Here is an 18,277-nt window from a genome sequence, read left to right as displayed (position 1 = left end):
TGAACTCCCAAACTCATTTATTTAAATTACCAGTTAGAAAACTTTCATCCTTCATAAATATCTTATATTTCAAATTGACTCAACTTTTTATTCCACTCGTCAATTCTTTGCCTTTGTTTTCTAACTTGTTTACACCATTATCTACCCTTTCCCTCACAGTTGGCATTATCCTCTGTCTGCCTTGGCCCAGTGAGTCTGATTGATTCTTTTCAAGTCTCCAGAATATTTGTTTCCACTGCCACTTACTTAGTTGCCTTAGTTTAGTTTCTTACCCTGACTCTTAACATTTCTTTGTTTTGATCTTTCTCCCTGCGAGAGTAGACTTTCTAGAAGGCAACTTTGATGGGATTATTGTTGGTTGGAATAAGTCTAGAACTCATTCTTAATGAAATATGTAAGGATGTTTATTGCCACTTCAACCTTATTACTAGCTTTGTCTTTTGTTTGTTCTCCCCAGTTTTTCTATAAGTATCAGACTGCTTATAGTCTTGAAGAATGACATGGTCCCTTGTACAACTGTATGTGCTTGTACTTTTAAGATCTAAAAAGTATCAGATTGCTGACTGACATGTCTTTTTTATTTTTTAATAACTTGAGTAATTAAGAAATAAGATTTTAGGAAGTGTGGTACAATGACTGGGTGTAAGGTATTCTGGACTCACAGTCTCTGTGTATCTTTGTGCCGTTATTTACCAGCCATTGATACCTTGATCACCTTAGTAATAATCTCTAAGCCTTAATTTCCTTGTAGTTAAAAGGCGATGAGAATAAACCTTTCTCATTGGGTTGTTTTGAGAACTAAATGAAATATATGATGTCAAAAAATATAATCTTCCATATGTCTTAATTTCGTTAATATTGATATCTATTTTTCTATGTGGAAACTAGGTGATGGAGAGTATTTTGCCAACTTGAGTGGATCTGTGCTAGAATTTCATCAATAGATGATTAGGAAAATAAAAGAATATTAAAAAGTAGCCAGAAGCAATGGCACATCCCCATAATCTCATGGCTCAAGGCTGAAGCAAGAGGATTGTGATTTCAAGGCCAGCTTTAGCAATTTAGTGAGGTCCTAAGCAATTTAGCAAGACCCTCTCAAAATAAAAACTAAAAGGGGCTGGGGATGTGGCTCAGTGGTTAAGCACCTTTGGGTTCAATCCTTGGTGCACACAAAAACAAATTAGTGTTTATGGGATGGGAAAAGAAAGGTTTTATATGTGTGTGTGTGTGTGTGTGTGTGTGTGTGTGTGTGTGTATGTGTATGTGTGTTTAACTGGAGTGAAATACCTGAGGCTCTCTGCTTTATAAAGAAAAGGGGTTTGTTTAGCTTATACAGTTTTGGAGGTTCAAGTATGAGTATGTGGTACTGACATCTGCCCATCTGTGTTCTGGTAAAGGTTCCATGGAGGATGGTAGAAGTATAAGAGGGAAGGCTCCTGTGGTGAGACAAGAAACTGGAGAGTGAGGAGGGGCTCTTTTATAATTCACTTTTAGATAAATAAGTGAGGGTCTCCATCTCATTTTGCCACACAGAGCACTATTAACACTTGCATCCTCGGAGGGACAAACTTCATATTTAGGGTTTTTTTTTGTTTGTTTGTTTGTTTTTGCTATTAAAGTACCTTTAGATTTTGAAAAGTCTATAGAAAAAATATGCAAAATGACACTGTTCCCTGCTCGGCTGAACCTGTGTTTGGATGGGAATAGAAAAAAATAAATTATAAATCATGTTAAATGATTTTAATACAGAGAGTTTCTACAAAGGAAAATAGTTCTACTTAAGATAGCTAGGCAATACCTCTCTGACACTGTCACTTTTAATTTTAGAACTGGAATGTGTGAAGGATCTGGCTCCATAGAAGGCTACACACATGAAGGTTCTCGGCAGGGAAGATGACCTGTTGAGAAACTCAGGATGGTTGTGGGTAGAGGAGGATTACTGATGGTGGAGAGCCTGAGCTGAGTTTTTTCTTTTTCAAAGGCTCATTTTTGCTGCTGGCTAAAGAGTGGGTGGTAGGTCTGGGGGCAGAGTATAAACCAGACCAGTGGTTGCTGTGAGCTGATCTTGAGTGATGGCAGTGGAGAAAGGAGCTAGATGGGTTTGGGTTATGATTTTAAGATGGAAGGGCCAGGATTGTAGCTCAGTGGTAGAGCGCTCGCCTAGCAAGTGTGAGGCCCTCCGTACCATCTTCGGCACCACATAAAAATAAATAAATATTGTGTCCAACTGCAACTAAAACATAAATATTAAAAAAAAAAGATGGGAGCTACCAGATATACTGGCCGATTAGATGTGGAAAGGCAGGTAAAGAAGTTGAAATGATCAAGCTTTCTGGTTCAAGCACTTAGGTGGATAGGCAGCCTGTGGAGAGGAACACATTTAAGGGGAAATCTTTATTGGAATTAGTTGAGGAATGTGAGGAATTGGACCCAGCATGTGTGGAAGAGAGCAGACAAATGTACCAGTTGCTGAAAGAGATGAGGATGGAGTCATGCGAAGTTGTTTAAACAAGACACATAACGAAATACATAATTGATCCGTAGTTGCTGATTGGAATGATTACTCCGGGAGTGAAGGGTGGAAGGTGGAGAAAAGAGAGGGTTACCAGATCTAATCTTTGAGCTTTGAGGTGGCAATAAAGGCAGTAGTTTCCAGACCATGGGTGAAAGGAGAAGATAATTTTAAGTGAGATGAGATTAGTGGGGGGAAACAGCTTTCACTTGATAGTTTTGGTAAGTGTTGTCAGCCCTCTTCATGAAAAGCAAGATAGGAACTTGACCACTGAGCCACATCCCCAAGGGAAGATTGGAGAAAGACTTCTGGCTGTGACTTACTGGAATAACAACAGTCTTGTGTTGTATAGGAGATTCTAACTTTCTTGTTTACTAACCACCTTTCTCCCACTTTTTTGGTAATAAAAGATATCAAAAGAAAACTGCCAACTTGCTGTGTTATAATCAGTTGCTTGAATTGCTCCTTTACCTGTTATCAAAATTGAGCTCATGTATTTCTTATTATAGGTTGCCTTCCCTAATCTCCTACTAATTCTAGCATGCATCTACACAGAGCTACATTTGCAGCCCAGTCTCCTGTTAATTCTCTGTTAATTTGTACCTGATAATTCTTTTGAACTTAGGAAATGTATTATTTTTCTATTGGCTTGTAATAGGTTAACACAAACTTAGTGGTATAGGACAGCACAGACTTATTTATTATCTTACAGAATTATAGGTTAGAAGTTTGATACAGGGTTGTGTTCTTGCTGAAGATTGGGCAAAAACCCTTTCTTTGTCCTTTCCATCTTTTGAAGGCTTCCTACTTTATTGAAATTTATGGTCTTTTCTCCATTCTCACAGGCAAAAGTATAGCTTTTCTCTCCTGCTTTTGCTCCCTTAACCTCTCTGCCTCCCTCTTCTACTTACCCAGGAAGCCCAGTGGGGGTACCTTATCTTAAAGTCAGATGATAGCAACCTCAGTTTTACCTATAGGTTCACTGCCCTTTGCCAAGTAATCTAACATGGTTTTTAAATCTCTTGTCCAGGTATTAGGACATGGACATTTCTGGGGGATTTTTATTCTGGATCATTATTCTGTCTATTGCATATATGTTATTTGTTTTTGTAATCCTAGCAGTAGTATCTGATACACTGTATACATATATACACTTAAGAAATGTATAGAGAATGTACATTAAATGTTTTGTTCTATACCCTGCCCCATTTTTAGTGACAGGTCAGTCATACGAGAATATGGTAACTGAGATCATGTCAATGGGTTATGAACGAGAGCAAGTAATTGCAGCCCTGAGAGCCAGTTTCAACAACCCTGACAGAGCAGTGGAGTATCTTTTAATGGTGAGAAACACTTTTGTTTTGTTTTGTTTCCATTGTTTGTTTTAAGATCAAGATCTCAAAGATTTTAAAAGAATTCACTAGAGAAAAATAATGCTTACTAGATAATTAATGCTTTTATTTATCCTAGAATTAGTTAACATTTTGTATTGATAAAATCCAGCCTTTTCTAAAACATTCTGGTACAGTTTTAGTTAGGATGAAACATGGTTAAATGAGTTATACAATTGGCTATCCATTTGGAGTCATGCTTCATATTTTAATATGTGTTGGGGACAATATAAAAACTTAAATTTCTGTTTTTTCTGGACAGACTTTGGTTTGAGGGGGGTGTTTATTTTTGTTTTTCATTTTGAGACAAGGTCTCACTAAATTGCTGACGCTGCCCTCCAACTTGGGATCCTTCTGCCTCAGCCTCCAGAGTTGGGATTATAGGTGTGTGCCTCCATGTGTAATATTCCTAGCCTGGATTTGGATTTGTTAGCTTGTTTATAGTCATTAACAGTTAAGGAACTTTTTATAGGTCCTCCCTTTATTTTTTAAGTGGTAATAAAAGTTTTTGATAAATAGGTTATTGTGGATATTTGAAGCCCTTGGCATTTTATTGGGATGAATATCTGCCAGTTTTATAGATGTGGGGTTTTTTTTTCTTTCTTTCTTTTTTTTTTTTTGGTACCAGGGATTGAACTCAGAGGAACTTGACACTGAGCCACATCTCCAGCCCTGTTTTTGTACTTTATTTAGAGACAGGGTCTCACTGAGTTGCTTAGCACTTTGCCATTGCTGAGGCTGGCTTTGAACTCACAGTCTTCCTGTCTCAGACTTGTGTGCAACTGTGCCCTGATATAAATGTGTTTTACATTCTAAAATAATGCAGAATTTTGGAATGATGCTAGGTTATCTTTTTTTAATCTTACATTTTTGTTCTATCATTTTCTTTGGTGTTCTGAGGTTTTGATCTGATTGTGAATTGCCACAAACCTCATCCACTATCATAACTCTGAGGAATACATATCACAGTGTAACCCATTCCTTGCAAATTCCTTTCTAGTTGCCAGCTAGCCTCAGGAAAGCCTCAATTATTTCTACCAGTATGGGGGATTGAACCCAGGAGAATTCTACCACTGAGCTACATTCCCACCTTTTTAATATTTTATTCTAAGACAGGTTTTTACTAAGTTGCCTGTGCTGACCTCAAACTTTAGATCCTCCTGCCTCAACCTCCATAGTAGCTGGGATTATAGTTCTTCACCACTGTGCCTGGCTTGCATCTCATTTTATTTTTTTTGGCACCAGAGGTTGAGCCTAGGGGCACTTTACCCCTGAGCTACATTCCTGACCCTTTTTTTATATTTTTATTTTGAGACAGGGTCTCACTAAGTTGTCATGGCTGGCTTTGAATTTTCTATCTTCCTGTCTCAGCCTCCTGGCTATGTAAAATTAAATACAAATATATGAAAAGATAAGGGGCTGGGGACGTGGCTCAAGCGGTAGCGCGCTCACCTGGCATGCGTGCTGCCCAGGTTGGATCCTCAGCACCACATACAAACAAAGATGTTGTGTCCACCGAAAAAAACTGAAAAATAAATATTAAAATTCTCTCTCTCCTCTCTCACACACACACTCTCTCTCTCTCTCTCTCTCTCTCTCTCTCTATATATATATATATATATATATATATATATGAGAACAGATGAAATAAGTTCATGAAACAGTCTAAAGTGTTTGAATATATTTATGGTTGATTTCATAGACTGAAAAAGGTCTACCTTTAATTGTTACTAGTTAACATATAAGTGAAAATGAATGAGTGGAAAGAAGAAATGAATTATTGGCCACTTACCTAATAAGAAGCTGTATCGTGTGTGAAAATTACAGGTAGATCGATAGCAGTGTTGATTTACTTTTTAGTTTAACAAAACTGTTGAGAAGTGGGTAGATACTCAAGATCCTAAATCTGTATATAGTTTGCTAACACTTAATAACTTCATCTGAGGACTTGAATTGGCAACCAATTCCCCAAATACTCATTTCTAGTGCCCACTATGTTTCTAATGCAGTGAGCCATCACCCTGCCATTCATTACCCTTTATTCTTTGTGATTTTATGGGTTTGGCTTCTGGTTTATTAGGAAACAGAAGCATGTACCATTCTTATTCTTATTCAGTTGTAATACTCTCTCTTTTTTTTTTTTTTGAAACAGGGTCTTGTTAAGTCCCTAGGGTGATCTCAAACTTTTGATCCTCATTCTTTAGCCTCCCAAGTAACTGAGGTTACACATGCACTACCAGACCCAACTCAAAATCCAAGAATTTGATAAAGTCCTTTCAGTAGTAGTAGCTATAAAATCTAAAAGTATATGTATTCATAATAGGTTGTTCAGAAAGTGTTCTTGCAGTTTTAAACTATAACAACTCAAGAAGGTAAATGTTTCAGACATATAAAAAGCATCAACTAAGAGTCAAATTATTTAAATTTCTTTAATATCTATTTTGTGAGTTTTGAAAACAATTTTATATGTGGTACTTTCTGACACATTCTCAGAATTGGATCAGTAAAGAATATTTAACTTTGAGCAGTTTTTATTACACAAAGGTTGTCATATAACTGAATATCTCTACTTTGTACCCAGTTATTCTCCACAGAAAGATTGCTTCTGAACTTCTTTGTCTGGTGATGGCAAGCACTAAAATCCTGATTTTTAGCAGAATAGTAGTAGAAATGTCCCAGTGATTTAAATTGAAAGCAGTGTATTGGGGGCTGGAGATGTGGCTCAAGCGGTAGCGCGCTCGCCTGGCATGCGTGCGGCCCGGGTTCGATCCTCAGCACCACATACAAACAAAGATGTTGTGTCCGCCAAAAACTAAAAAAAAATAAATATTAAAATTCTCTCTCTCTCTCTCACTCTAAAAAATAAAAAAAAAAAAAGAAAAAAAAGAAAGCAGTGTATTGGTACTCTGCTCTTGCACCCAGTATCAGAAATATATAATTGTCTTTTTATTCAAAAACACAAAATAAATTATCTGAAGGCTTAGACAGTGAACCCAGTAAACTGTTGTCAACTGAAACCAATAACTGATAGTTAATAGTGATTTTCTTCAACATCAACTAACCTATTCTTCAGTTGTTTTCTTCAACTGACTTCTCTGAAGTTATTGGTGAGAAACCCTGCTTTGAGTTTCCTGTCACCGTTCATAATGATAAAGCACTATTTTGAAAATCAGAACATACTACCTCTCATACCACTTTTCCGTCACGCTCATTCCGGAATCTGTCTCCTTAGGAATTTCTATGACTACAACTTCTGCTTTAAGTTAACAGAAGAATCCCACTTCAGCAACATTCATTGAAGCAGTTCTTACTTAACAACTTGTGTTTGATCAGATTGCTTTTCCCTCCATACTCAGAAAATCTTTGATCTTGAAAGATTTTTACACTATGAAAGATCATTCAACACCTGCATTCTTAGCATGGTCATTGTAGGAATCTTGAATGTTTGTGTTTGTTTTGTTTTAATTCTATACCAACTTTTCATCTTCATTAGCTGGAGTTAATGAGACCAAGACAGGAATGTACTAAAGAAGAGCACAACCCCCGCCCAAAAGAATGCCTTAAGAGCAACTTTTGTAGCACTGAGGGCATCTGTAACTGTCTTGTCATTCACTTCATCATCACTTGGCCTGTCAACCTTACGCATAGCTGCTCCATCTGAAAGTTTTGCCAGTCATTCATTTAGTTGTTCACTAGTTGTAGCATAGTAATTACTCAATGACTTCCTGAATACACTTTACAATTTGAGCTTAGTCACCTTTTTCTTTCAAAAGCATTGCATCATCTTTGTTGATGGTAACCTCTTCAACTTTTCTTAACTCATGAGACCGAACATCTTCAATATTTAGGATCAAACCTTCTTATCCAAACAGTGTGCCACAAGTAGCAATAGCTATATCTTCAAATAGGTTCTTTCTGTTGTCACTAAAACTTGCAGCTTTTACTGCCACAACCTAAAGGCCAACTAAAACAGCTGTTCTTGGAGTGTCTCCATCAATATTTTTAGCAATTATGACCAAGAGTTTATCATGCAAGGATAGACTGCTTATGCTCAGGAGTTGTAGCATCAACAGCTAACATCACACTTCTCCTGAGTTCCACTGGATTAGCTCCTTTGCTAATCTCCTCAAAGCTTTCCTTGAATATAGAGCATACCACCATAGAAGTGGCAGTGCCATCCTTGACCTACTCGTTTGTGTTATTGGCAATATCCTGAACAAGTTTACCTCCAATATATTTTTTTAACAGTAGATTTTTTTTTTGTTCTTTTTAGATATACATGATAGTACTAGAGTGTATTTGGACGTATTATACATGCATGGTTTATATCTTATTCTAATTAGGATCCCATTCTTGTAGGTGTACATGATGTGGAGTTTCACTGGGCATGTATTAATATATGAAAATAGGAAGATTGTCTGATTTATTCTATTGTCTTTCCTATTTCCATCCTCCTTCCCTTTCTTTCATTCCCCTTTGTCTAATCCAGTGAACTTCTATTCCCCCCCCCCCCAATTGTGTTAGCATTGCATATCAGAAAGAACATTTGGGTTTTGGGGATTGGCTTATTTCACTTAGCATGATAGTCTCCAGTTCCATTCATTTACCTCTAATATTTTTGTATTTATCTTTTAAATCTATTGACTTAGCAATAGTTATACCATCTTTCATTACTTTCAGACTTTCCCAACTCTATGGAATAATTATTTTTATTCCTTTTCACCCCATTGTAACTGCTACTTTGCTACAAGGTCTTCACCTTGAAAGGCTTGGGCATCTGCACCAAATTTTTACATCTTTGGCATAAGCCCCAGTGACATGAGGAGCCAGTGTCCTGGACACTGGTCTCACCTGAAGAACTATGAGTAATCAGGGCATTTCTGTGGGATATTAGCAGGGAGTGTACACTGTGAAATAGGCCATTGGCAGCAAGTGAGGGAGAGTCAACTTTTTTCCCCCCAGGAGTTATTTCAGAACCGTCATCTTTGGATAGTCTTAAGGCTGTCGTTACAAATTGTCCTTTGTATCATTGAGCAATGGGTGCTGAAATTTTCTGAGAATTTCAGAATCAACTAGAGCAATGAATGTGTAGCTCAAAACCTTGGTTTAGTTTTAATAAGATACATATCAATATTTTAAAACTTAAAATAATTATGTGTGACTGGTGGGTATCTTAGTTGTCGGTGCAAGTAGAGAAATTTCCATCATTGTGGGAAATTCTGTTGGTCAGTGCTGCCTTATACACCCAGGCCATGTCTAATATAATTCAAATCCATGCAGTTTAATAATCCTTTACTTTTAATTGAAGTAGACATCTGTTTTATGCTTTTAGGAAATTAGGCAGGGATCTTAAAACGACTATCAGCCTTTTATTGGTATAATAATATTTAGCTAATTTGGTATGGTGGATTGTCTTAAAGCTTGTAAATTGTGTTGTAGGGAATTCCTGGAGATAGAGAAAGTCAAGCTGTGGTTGAACCTGCTCAAGCAGCTGGTACTGGGACTCCTCAGTCTTCAGCAGTGGCTGCAGCTGCAGCAACTACAACAGCAACCACTACAACAGCAAGTTCTGGAGGTAAAGTGGAATCTCTTGGATAAGGGAGAAATGGTTGTAGATAGCTAAGGTGGGATTCATTCCAAAAGCAGTTGAATAATTGAAAATAAGTTCTATATTCATTCACCTTGTTACAGGATCTTAGTAGTTATCATACAACTTAGGAAATGAAACCTTAAGAGGTTTAAAGTCTCCAATTATCTAAAGAGAACAAAGCCTGAATTCGGGCCTCCTTACTGGTCAGTATCCACCCTTCCATTGCCGTGGATCTAACTTCAGAGCAAAGCCTGGAGCCTGTGGTAGGCCCATGATTTACTTGTTGTTCTCCTTCATTCTTCCATGTATTTTTCCTAGTTCTCCTTGTGGAGCTAAGCTCTGGTTGACAACAAAAATCCCTTAATTGCTTTGTACACAGTCTTGTATTAAAATTCCTAATGTGCAAACCTGACATTCCTAACTTTTAAATACTGAATACCTTTCTCTCTCTGGCTTAACATTTCCCAGGAATTCACCATAGTGATTTTTATGGATTTTTGACTATATAGTCATTTCATTTAACACCAGTGGGTTCCATAAGATTGTATTGCCTAGTGACACCATAGCTGCTTTACTTTGCTTCAGTACAGTTTGTGATGTTCATACAGTGACAGAATTGCCTAACCACACATTTCTTAGAATATTTACCTGTCCTTAAGTGAGGTCTATATGATAAAGGAACTGGGTTTTTGTTTTTGTTAGTTTTAGTATATATTTTTCATAGCAACTTTTGAACAATTGGAACAAATTTAATACTTTTTATTTTGAGAGAATATAGGTAGGACAGGAATTCCTAGGGGTTTTTTTTGTTGTTGTTGTTGTTTTGCAGGTGGGGGGGTAGTGGTATGCAGGGAACTTGTAGGAAGTTTGGTTCTTGGTGATCTGCACTCTTCTGCTTTGGCCAATAGTAATTTCTGTGATATAAGATTCATACATTGATAAAATTTGAAGATTGCATCATTCATTTTATTATATCTGAGAATTCATTTTTTACTTGATAATATTTGCAGTGTAAATATGATTTAACCAGCTCTCTTTGTGTGGGGGGTGTGTGTGTGTGTATTCACTACTTTCATTTTTAAATGTTTGTGTTTATTTCAGGGCATCCCCTTGAATTTTTACGAAATCAGCCTCAGTTTCAACAGATGAGACAAATTATTCAACAGAACCCTTCCCTGCTTCCTGCATTGCTACAACAGATAGGTCGAGAGAATCCTCAGTTACTGCAGGTGATTATTTAATTGGTGTTAATTTGAAAAGTGGGTTTAGAATATATTTATTTTGAAAAAGTCCATGAACATACTGTCCCCTCCTCACTAGTTCTTGACAATGATTAAATCCACATTACACTTAGTAGAACATTATGCTGTATATAGGTGTATTGAAAAGAAGTTGAGATATAGAAGTTGTATCAATTTCAGTTTGTCAAATAAATTTGGAAAACATTTACCTCTTGCAGATTCCCAGTATATATTAACATTAGAGACTCAGAGTTATTTAATTAAACAAAAACTGCTTACATTTTTATTTTTTGTCACTAGGAATTGAATGGGCTTTACACATGCTAGAAAAGCATTCTACCACTGAGCTGCACTGGACCCCTTTATTAAATTTTATTTTGAGATGGGGTCCTCATTAAACTACTGAGGCTGGCCTGGATCTTGAGATCCTCTACATCAGCCTCCCAAGTAGCTGGAATTTTAGGCATACATGGCTGCATCCAGCCTCTACAGCTTTGAACATTGATTTTATGGGAGGGACATTTATGAAAGACAATTTGAATTCTCCTCAGTGTTTACCTAGTGTAAAGTACTGAATTGCATTAGTAATAATGATAGGTGAGAAATTATTTTTAAAATATTGCCATTGTGAAGTTATAGCCTTTTCTTTCTTATTTGTGTTTAGAATTGCTGTTTTTCCTAAAAAATATTTAATATCAGTGTATTGTTTTCCTCTGTCCTTCAAATCACAGCAAATTAGCCAACACCAGGAGCATTTTATTCAGATGTTAAATGAACCAGTTCAAGAATCTGGGGGTCAAGGAGGAGGAGGTGGAAGTGGCAGTGGAGGAATTGCAGAAGCTGGAAGTGGGCATATGAATTACATTCAAGTAACACCTCAGGAAAAAGAAGCTATAGAAAGGGTAAGTTCCCCTAAAAATAAGAGTAAAGTTTCTTAGTTACAATAACCACATTTCAGATGCTTATTAGTCACATGGGACTAGTAGTTACTACCAGAGAGAACAGATCTAGAGCATTTCCATTCACTGTAGAGAATTATTTTACATAGAATCTAGCCCTGGAGACCCTACTCCCCCACCTTATCCTTTGTAAAGCCATAGGACAAATAAAGTGCTTCTCTTGCATGAAACATGTACATATATTAATAAACTAAAATGTTCATTGACATTTTATAATTCAAGGAAAAAAATCTTACAGTGTATATGCCCAATTCTAAATTATTTCTATTTCAAATTTTGCTTCACTTTTGTCATATAAATATGCATATGAATTTAATAAGAATGATGTGTAGTATACATCATATTCCAGCTATCCTGATTTTCTTTGCATCCTTTTCCTTTTTTTTTTTTTTTTTTTTTTTTTAACACTGATTACCAGTACAGGTCATGGCAATGCAGTAATTATTTGTTTGATTTCTCTCATTTTCGATATTTGTAAACAGGTAATCATCATACTTGTCCTATTTTTCCAACTGTTTTGAGATGTAAATCAGATAACGTGTATAATAACTTAATATACTTAAAAAAGTCATCTGGACAATAATAATTTGTCCTTATGTATTATACACAAGAGTGTTCAGAGTTTACAATTAGGTGTTTTCTACATGTCCCCATCCCAACCCTGTCCAACCCCCCAGTTATTATAGCATTCTATAACCAAGCTGCACTACCAACCCTTTTAATTTTGTTTATTTTGAGACAGGGTCTTGATGATTGAGAACTTGAGGCCCTCCTGCCTCAGTCTGCCAATTATAGGTGTACACCTTTGCACCCTGCTAAGATTTTAATTTATGTCTTGAGCTCCCCCCCCCGCCCCCGTAATATAATTTGAGTAAAAAAGATTTGCCCAAATTATTTTATAGCAATTGTTTTTATTTTGAGGTCAGGGTTAATGATTTCTGATTATGGTGTGTGTATGGGGGGGGGTATGTTTTATTTTTCTAATTTTGCTTGTGCTTTTGAGAGAAAGTTGTTTATCCTGTCTTTTCTGATCAGTTTTGATCTGCTTTTTAAATATGATGTGAGTTGTGGGCATTGAGCTTCATTCTTTTATATATGGATATCTAGTTACTTGTACCCCATTTGTTGAAAAGACTTCTCTTTCCCAGCTTAATTGTTTTGACTCTCTTGTTGAAAATCTATTGACCACATGTGAGGGTTTATTCCTGGGCTCTCAGTTCTGTTCCATTGAACTGTGTATTTATTCTTAAGCCATTACCTCCTTTTCTTGATTACTGTGGCTTTTTAAATAAGTTTTTAAATTGGCAAGTGTTGAGTGCCCCAGTTTTTGTTGTTGTTGTTGTTGTTTCCAAGTATTATCTTGGTTATTCTGGATCCCTGGCCTTTCTGTTTCAATTTTAGGATCAACTTGTTCAATTTCTGCCACCAATAAACAAAGATGAGGCTGGCTAAATTATTTTTTTTTTTATTGGTTGTTCAAAACATTACAAAGCTCTTGACATATCATATTTCATACATTTGATTCAAGTGGGTTGTGAACTCCCATTTTTACCCCAAATACAGATTGCAGAATCACATCGGTTACACATCCACGTTTTTACATAATGCCATATTAGTGACTGTTGTATTCTGCTACCTTTCCTATCCTCTACTATCCCCCCTCCCCTCCCAAGGCTGGCTAAATTGAATAGGACTTGTGTTTATGTTTATCCTGGAGATGAATTTGGGAAGTATTGCCTTGTTTTAAGTCTGACCAACTCATGAATGTGGGATCTTTCCATTTGATAGGTTTTCTATAATTTTTCATTAGTGTTCCATAGTTTTCAGGGTGTTTTGTACTACTTTTGTTAAGTTTATTTATTTATTTTTGGAGTAATGGGATGCTTTGCTACACCCTCAGCACTTATATATATATATCTTGGTAAGTTGTCCAAGCTGGCTTCAAACTTGCAATCCTCCTGCCTTGACCTCCTGAGTTCCTGGGATTATAGGAGCGTGTCACTATGCCCAGCATAAGTAATTTTAATTCTATACATTGATCTTGTATTCTAAAATGTTCCTGAATTCATTTTTATTAGTTCTAATAATTTGTGTACATGTTCCTTGGAATTTTCTATATACAAGTCTGAGAATAGAGACACTTTTTCTTTTCCAAAATGAATACCTTCCCTTTTTTTTTCTTGTCTAATTGACCCACCTAGAACCTCCAATATATTACTGAGTAGAAGTTTAAAAACAAAACCAATATTCATCTTTTTCCATTCCTTTATTTTCAACATTTTTGGGTTTTGAATCTAAAGTGTGTGTCTCTTACAGAAAGAAACATGTGGTCGGAATGTACTCTATTGACTGACCTACCTTTTATTTCCACTGTCCCAGCTATGAGCTGAACAAGATTTAGATAACATCTCATTCTTTTAGTTTGTTCTCCTCTATTTGTGGATAAATAGATACTTACACTGAATTGGGATTTTGCCCAGTTCTTACAAGTCACTTTTAAAAATAGTCTAATATAGGGTGATTGAAACAGTTGAGGAGTTGAGGAGAGTGTTCATAAATAGCATTTGGCTGACAAATGATAATACTTAATGAGTTAGGTAATTGCCTTGAGTGTTTAAAAGTCTTTTAGAGGCAGTGCATGTTGAGTCACAGGTATTTTTTTTTTTTTAATTGACTAGGAAAAGGAAATTAAGTAGCTGGTAAACACCATTAAAAATGCTATACATGGGGACTGGGGATGTGGCTCAAGCGGTAGCGCGCTTGCCTGGCGTGCGTGCAGCCTGAGTTCGATCCTCAGTACCACATACAGACAAAGATGTTGTGTCCGCCAAAAACTAAAAAAATAAATACTAAAAATTCTCTCTCTCTCTCTCTCTCTCTCTCTCTCTCTCTCTCTCTCTCTCTCTCTCTCTCTCTCTCAAAAAAAAATGCTATACATGTTAAGCAGTGAAAATAGTCTACCATACTGGGCACGGTGGCATTGTAGTGATCCCATCGGCTTGGGAAGCTGAGGCAGGAGGATCATGAGTTCAAAGCCAGCCTCAGCAACTTGGTGAGACTCTGTCTCAAAATAAAAATACAAAAAAGGGCTGGGGATGTGGCTCAGTGGTTGAGTGCCACCTCCCAACCCCACCGTCCCCAAATATGTCACCATATGTGTTGATTTCAAAATAATCATCTGGTTTTCTAGTGTGAAGTATTGAATAAGGGAAGGAGATTGAGAATAATATTTAATCCAAATGAAAGACATAAGTTACTTTAATAAATAAAACATTTACAAGTAATTCATTGAGACAGTTAAAGCCTCTCCAGGTGCTTCCATCCTTATCTTCACCTTTAAAGTTCTATAAGCTATTGGATCTACAAATTGCTGTGAGATCGATTATTTTTAAGCCCTTATAGTTACTTTCTGGGTTTTGGTGTTAATGGCAAAGAGTATTTGCATAGTACCTTCTAGCCCTTGGGTTGGACAATGAATCTAAATTCAGGTGGGACTGAATTCATGTAAAATTCTCAGAGCTTTTGTGTGGGTATTGTTTTCAGGTAATGATCTGTTAGTAGTGCTATGCTGGAATTCAGAGTATATGAAGAAAATTAAAAGGGCCATAATTAATGGGTTACATTTATGTTTTCCTTCTTTTCTTCCAGTTAAAGGCATTAGGATTTCCTGAAGGACTTGTGATACAAGCATATTTTGCTTGTGAGAAGAATGAGAATTTGGCTGCCAATTTTCTTCTACAGCAGAACTTTGATGAAGATTGAAAGGGACTTTTTTTTATCTCATACTTCACACCAGTGCATTACACTAACTTTGTTCACTGGATTGTCTGGGATGACTTGGGCTCATATCCACAGTACTTGGTATATGGTAGTAGATTGTTGGGGTGGGGAGGGCGGGATCTAGATTATTGGGCAGGGATAAATACAGTGCATGTCTGCTTCTGTTAGCAGATGCCGCAAATCCACACAGTGTGTAAAATATTATACAACCAAAAATCAGCTTTTGCAGGTCATTATTTCTTCTATAAAACATAGGTACCTTTTCCTGGGTTTCACTCTTTTTAGTGTACTAGATCCAGAAATTTAGTGTAATGCCCTGCTTTATATTTCTTTGACCTAATATTGGTTTCTGAAAGGATCTTTGCTACCTAGAATTTACAGTCTCTGTTTCATGGCAACACTGGATAATGCTTTTTAAAATTTAAAATAATTTTGGAGCAACTGTAAACAGAAATGCCAAATTATTGATGGTTATTGTTGCTGCTTCACATAAAGTATAAAATTAATGTGTAAGGAAGCCCATTCTTTCATCTTAAATACTTGGGGTGGGGGAGGGAAGAGGGGAACTTTTTCTTAAATTGAAAATAATTACTGCTATTTTAAAATTTCTTGATCATTGAATGTGAGACCCTTCAAACATGATTTGAGAAGCTGTACAAGTATAGGCAGAGTTATTTTCCTGTTTACATTTTTTTGTTTTGTTTGTTTTGGGGAGAAATTAGTAGGTGTCTAATTACTGTTTACTTCATTGTTATATTGCAGTAAAAAATTTAAAACCACCATTGCATGTTTGCTTTTGATGTATCCCTTTGTGAAATTAGCACTTTTGGGGCCAATGGAGAAATGCAGCATTCACTCTTCCCCCTTTCCTCAGCAAAAATGTGCTTATCAGCAAGTCGTAAGTCAAACCTGCTGTCTTTTTAAAACCCACAAAATGCTGAATCAGTTCAAAAATAATGCAAATGTTTCAAAACTGGGTTTCTGATATTTGTAAATGTTTTTCCTTATTAGATAAGAATATATTACCATTAAGGTCATTAGTATTATACTGTTTTCAAAAAGAGGAGATGGACAGAACTATAACCCAGCATATTTGACTGAGGAAGTCTCTTGGAAGGGTTGGGAAACGTGTCTGGAAAAGTACTTTGGAAAATATACAATCAAGATAACTCATGGCATATTAAAAGAAAAACCTTGATAGCAGTGTTGGCTTTTATTTGGAATTTTTTTCATCTCAATTTTTCTTTGGAATCTCTTTCATTGACATTGATATTTGATCAGAAAGAGGGGCAGATGTCTACTTGTTCAGTTTATCAAATCTATTTTCCTGACTATAAACAAGACTATTTAAATAAATAATATTTTTCCTACCATCTGAAAGTAAGAAGATGAATTTGCACAGACTTCTCCCTGCGTAATCTCATGCAATTCCTTAGCACAGTTTGGTGATGACTCTCTTAAGCTCTTACGTCATGCACTCGTAACCTGTCTTTATGAAAATAAACGAAACCATGATTTTCCTTCACAATGTACCATGTTTAACTATCCTGTGTTTATTCCATAAACATGATAGGCTTTTGGACTTTGTATTATCTGTATGTTTTATAATGGATCATGCATAATGTCTCAGGAGAATAATAAAATAGAAGATTCATAAATATGTTTATCTTTCAAAGACGAACAATAAGTTGGAAGAGGGGTGGCATTTCTGGTTGGAGAATGGAATACTGTCGCTTTTTTTAGGACACTCTGCTACCTTGTTGCTCAAAGCATAGTAAAAACTGGCAACGGGGAAAAACAGCAGCCGCTTCTTTCCTCTGGAAAGTGACAGCAGAAGTTGAAGGCATGGAGCTTTTATCCTTGGACAACCACAGATAGTAGGATTAATTACCGGAAGACAGCTCAGGCCAAGATTTGGCCATTCCTTACATTACTTGTTTATCTGCTTCTTAAAGAATCAGCTGAAACACCATAAATGAAATAGGCTTTTTGTGCCTTTTGCTCTTATTGTTTAATTTACAAATAGTTTTGATAAATCTCTAAATGTAAGTGGCTATTTGATTTTGGAATTTTGCATTTGAGGTATGTTGTCAACTATTTCTTGAATACGTCTATTGTTTAGCTGCTTTATGGAAAATGTGAGGAAGTCTTGAGTTTATATTTGTAAAATTCTTTTGCCATCCTCTGATCAAATATTTCATTGTTTAAAAATAATGAAGTTTTTCATCATGATTTTTTTTCCTGTACCAGATGGCTAGGATTCTAGAGAATTAATTATAAAGTATTTTCAATACATACAACATTGCATTTCTCATTTTTTAAATGATTCTCATAGAATCTTAGATTGAAAGTTGACAATACCTCTGTCACCGATACTTGTATTTTATTCAGTAATTGGTGAATATAACATATAGGTGGCCATGCTTGATGTTATTGGGTCTCCTGATTATTTTCTCAACCAACGCATCAACAAAGAGATGGGATGCTTGGTGGGAATGTAAGCCAAGATGCATGAAGGCTGCTAGAGACTTATAGAATCCCCTTCTTTTCCATACTGAGAGTAGCAAACCTAAGGCTGCTGTAAAACGATGAGCTAAATTTCCAAGAATGAGTAATTTCTTACCAAATCTCTTCTACTGGCTTCCCTGATTATGAGGTTTGGGCATATGTCCTTTCATTTGTCTTCTGTCCATTTTCCATTTTGTTGTTCTAAGCCAGAGAGACTGGCCAACTATAGCCACATGAGCCAGCTCTGATTTACCACCTGTCGTACAGTCTGAGCTAGGAATGGTCTTTTTTTTTAA

General features: G+C 36.3%; 1 protein-coding gene across 1 annotated transcript in view; it reads left to right on the top strand.

Annotated features, from left to right (window-relative positions):
- RAD23B (RAD23 homolog B, nucleotide excision repair protein) overlaps nucleotides 1–17,773 on the top strand; it is a 41,167-nt gene extending 23,394 nt beyond the window's left edge. Inside the window, exons 6-10 of the mRNA XM_081262253.1 lie at nucleotides 3,728–3,855; nucleotides 9,343–9,478; nucleotides 10,595–10,722; nucleotides 11,466–11,636; nucleotides 15,342–17,773. Of these exons, the coding sequence (XP_081118379.1) occupies nucleotides 3,728–3,855; nucleotides 9,343–9,478; nucleotides 10,595–10,722; nucleotides 11,466–11,636; nucleotides 15,342–15,455 (677 nt within the window). The 3' untranslated portion in view covers nucleotides 15,456–17,773. The remainder of the gene's footprint in view (nucleotides 1–3,727; nucleotides 3,856–9,342; nucleotides 9,479–10,594; nucleotides 10,723–11,465; nucleotides 11,637–15,341) is intronic.
- Nucleotides 17,774–18,277: the final 504 nt, after the last annotated feature.

This window comes from Spermophilus citellus (genome assembly GCF_964194105.1).
Source record: "Spermophilus citellus genome assembly, chromosome: 2".
Taxonomy (NCBI): Eukaryota; Metazoa; Chordata; class Mammalia; order Rodentia; family Sciuridae; genus Spermophilus; species Spermophilus citellus.
This window is presented reverse-complemented; position numbering and strand designations above follow the sequence as displayed.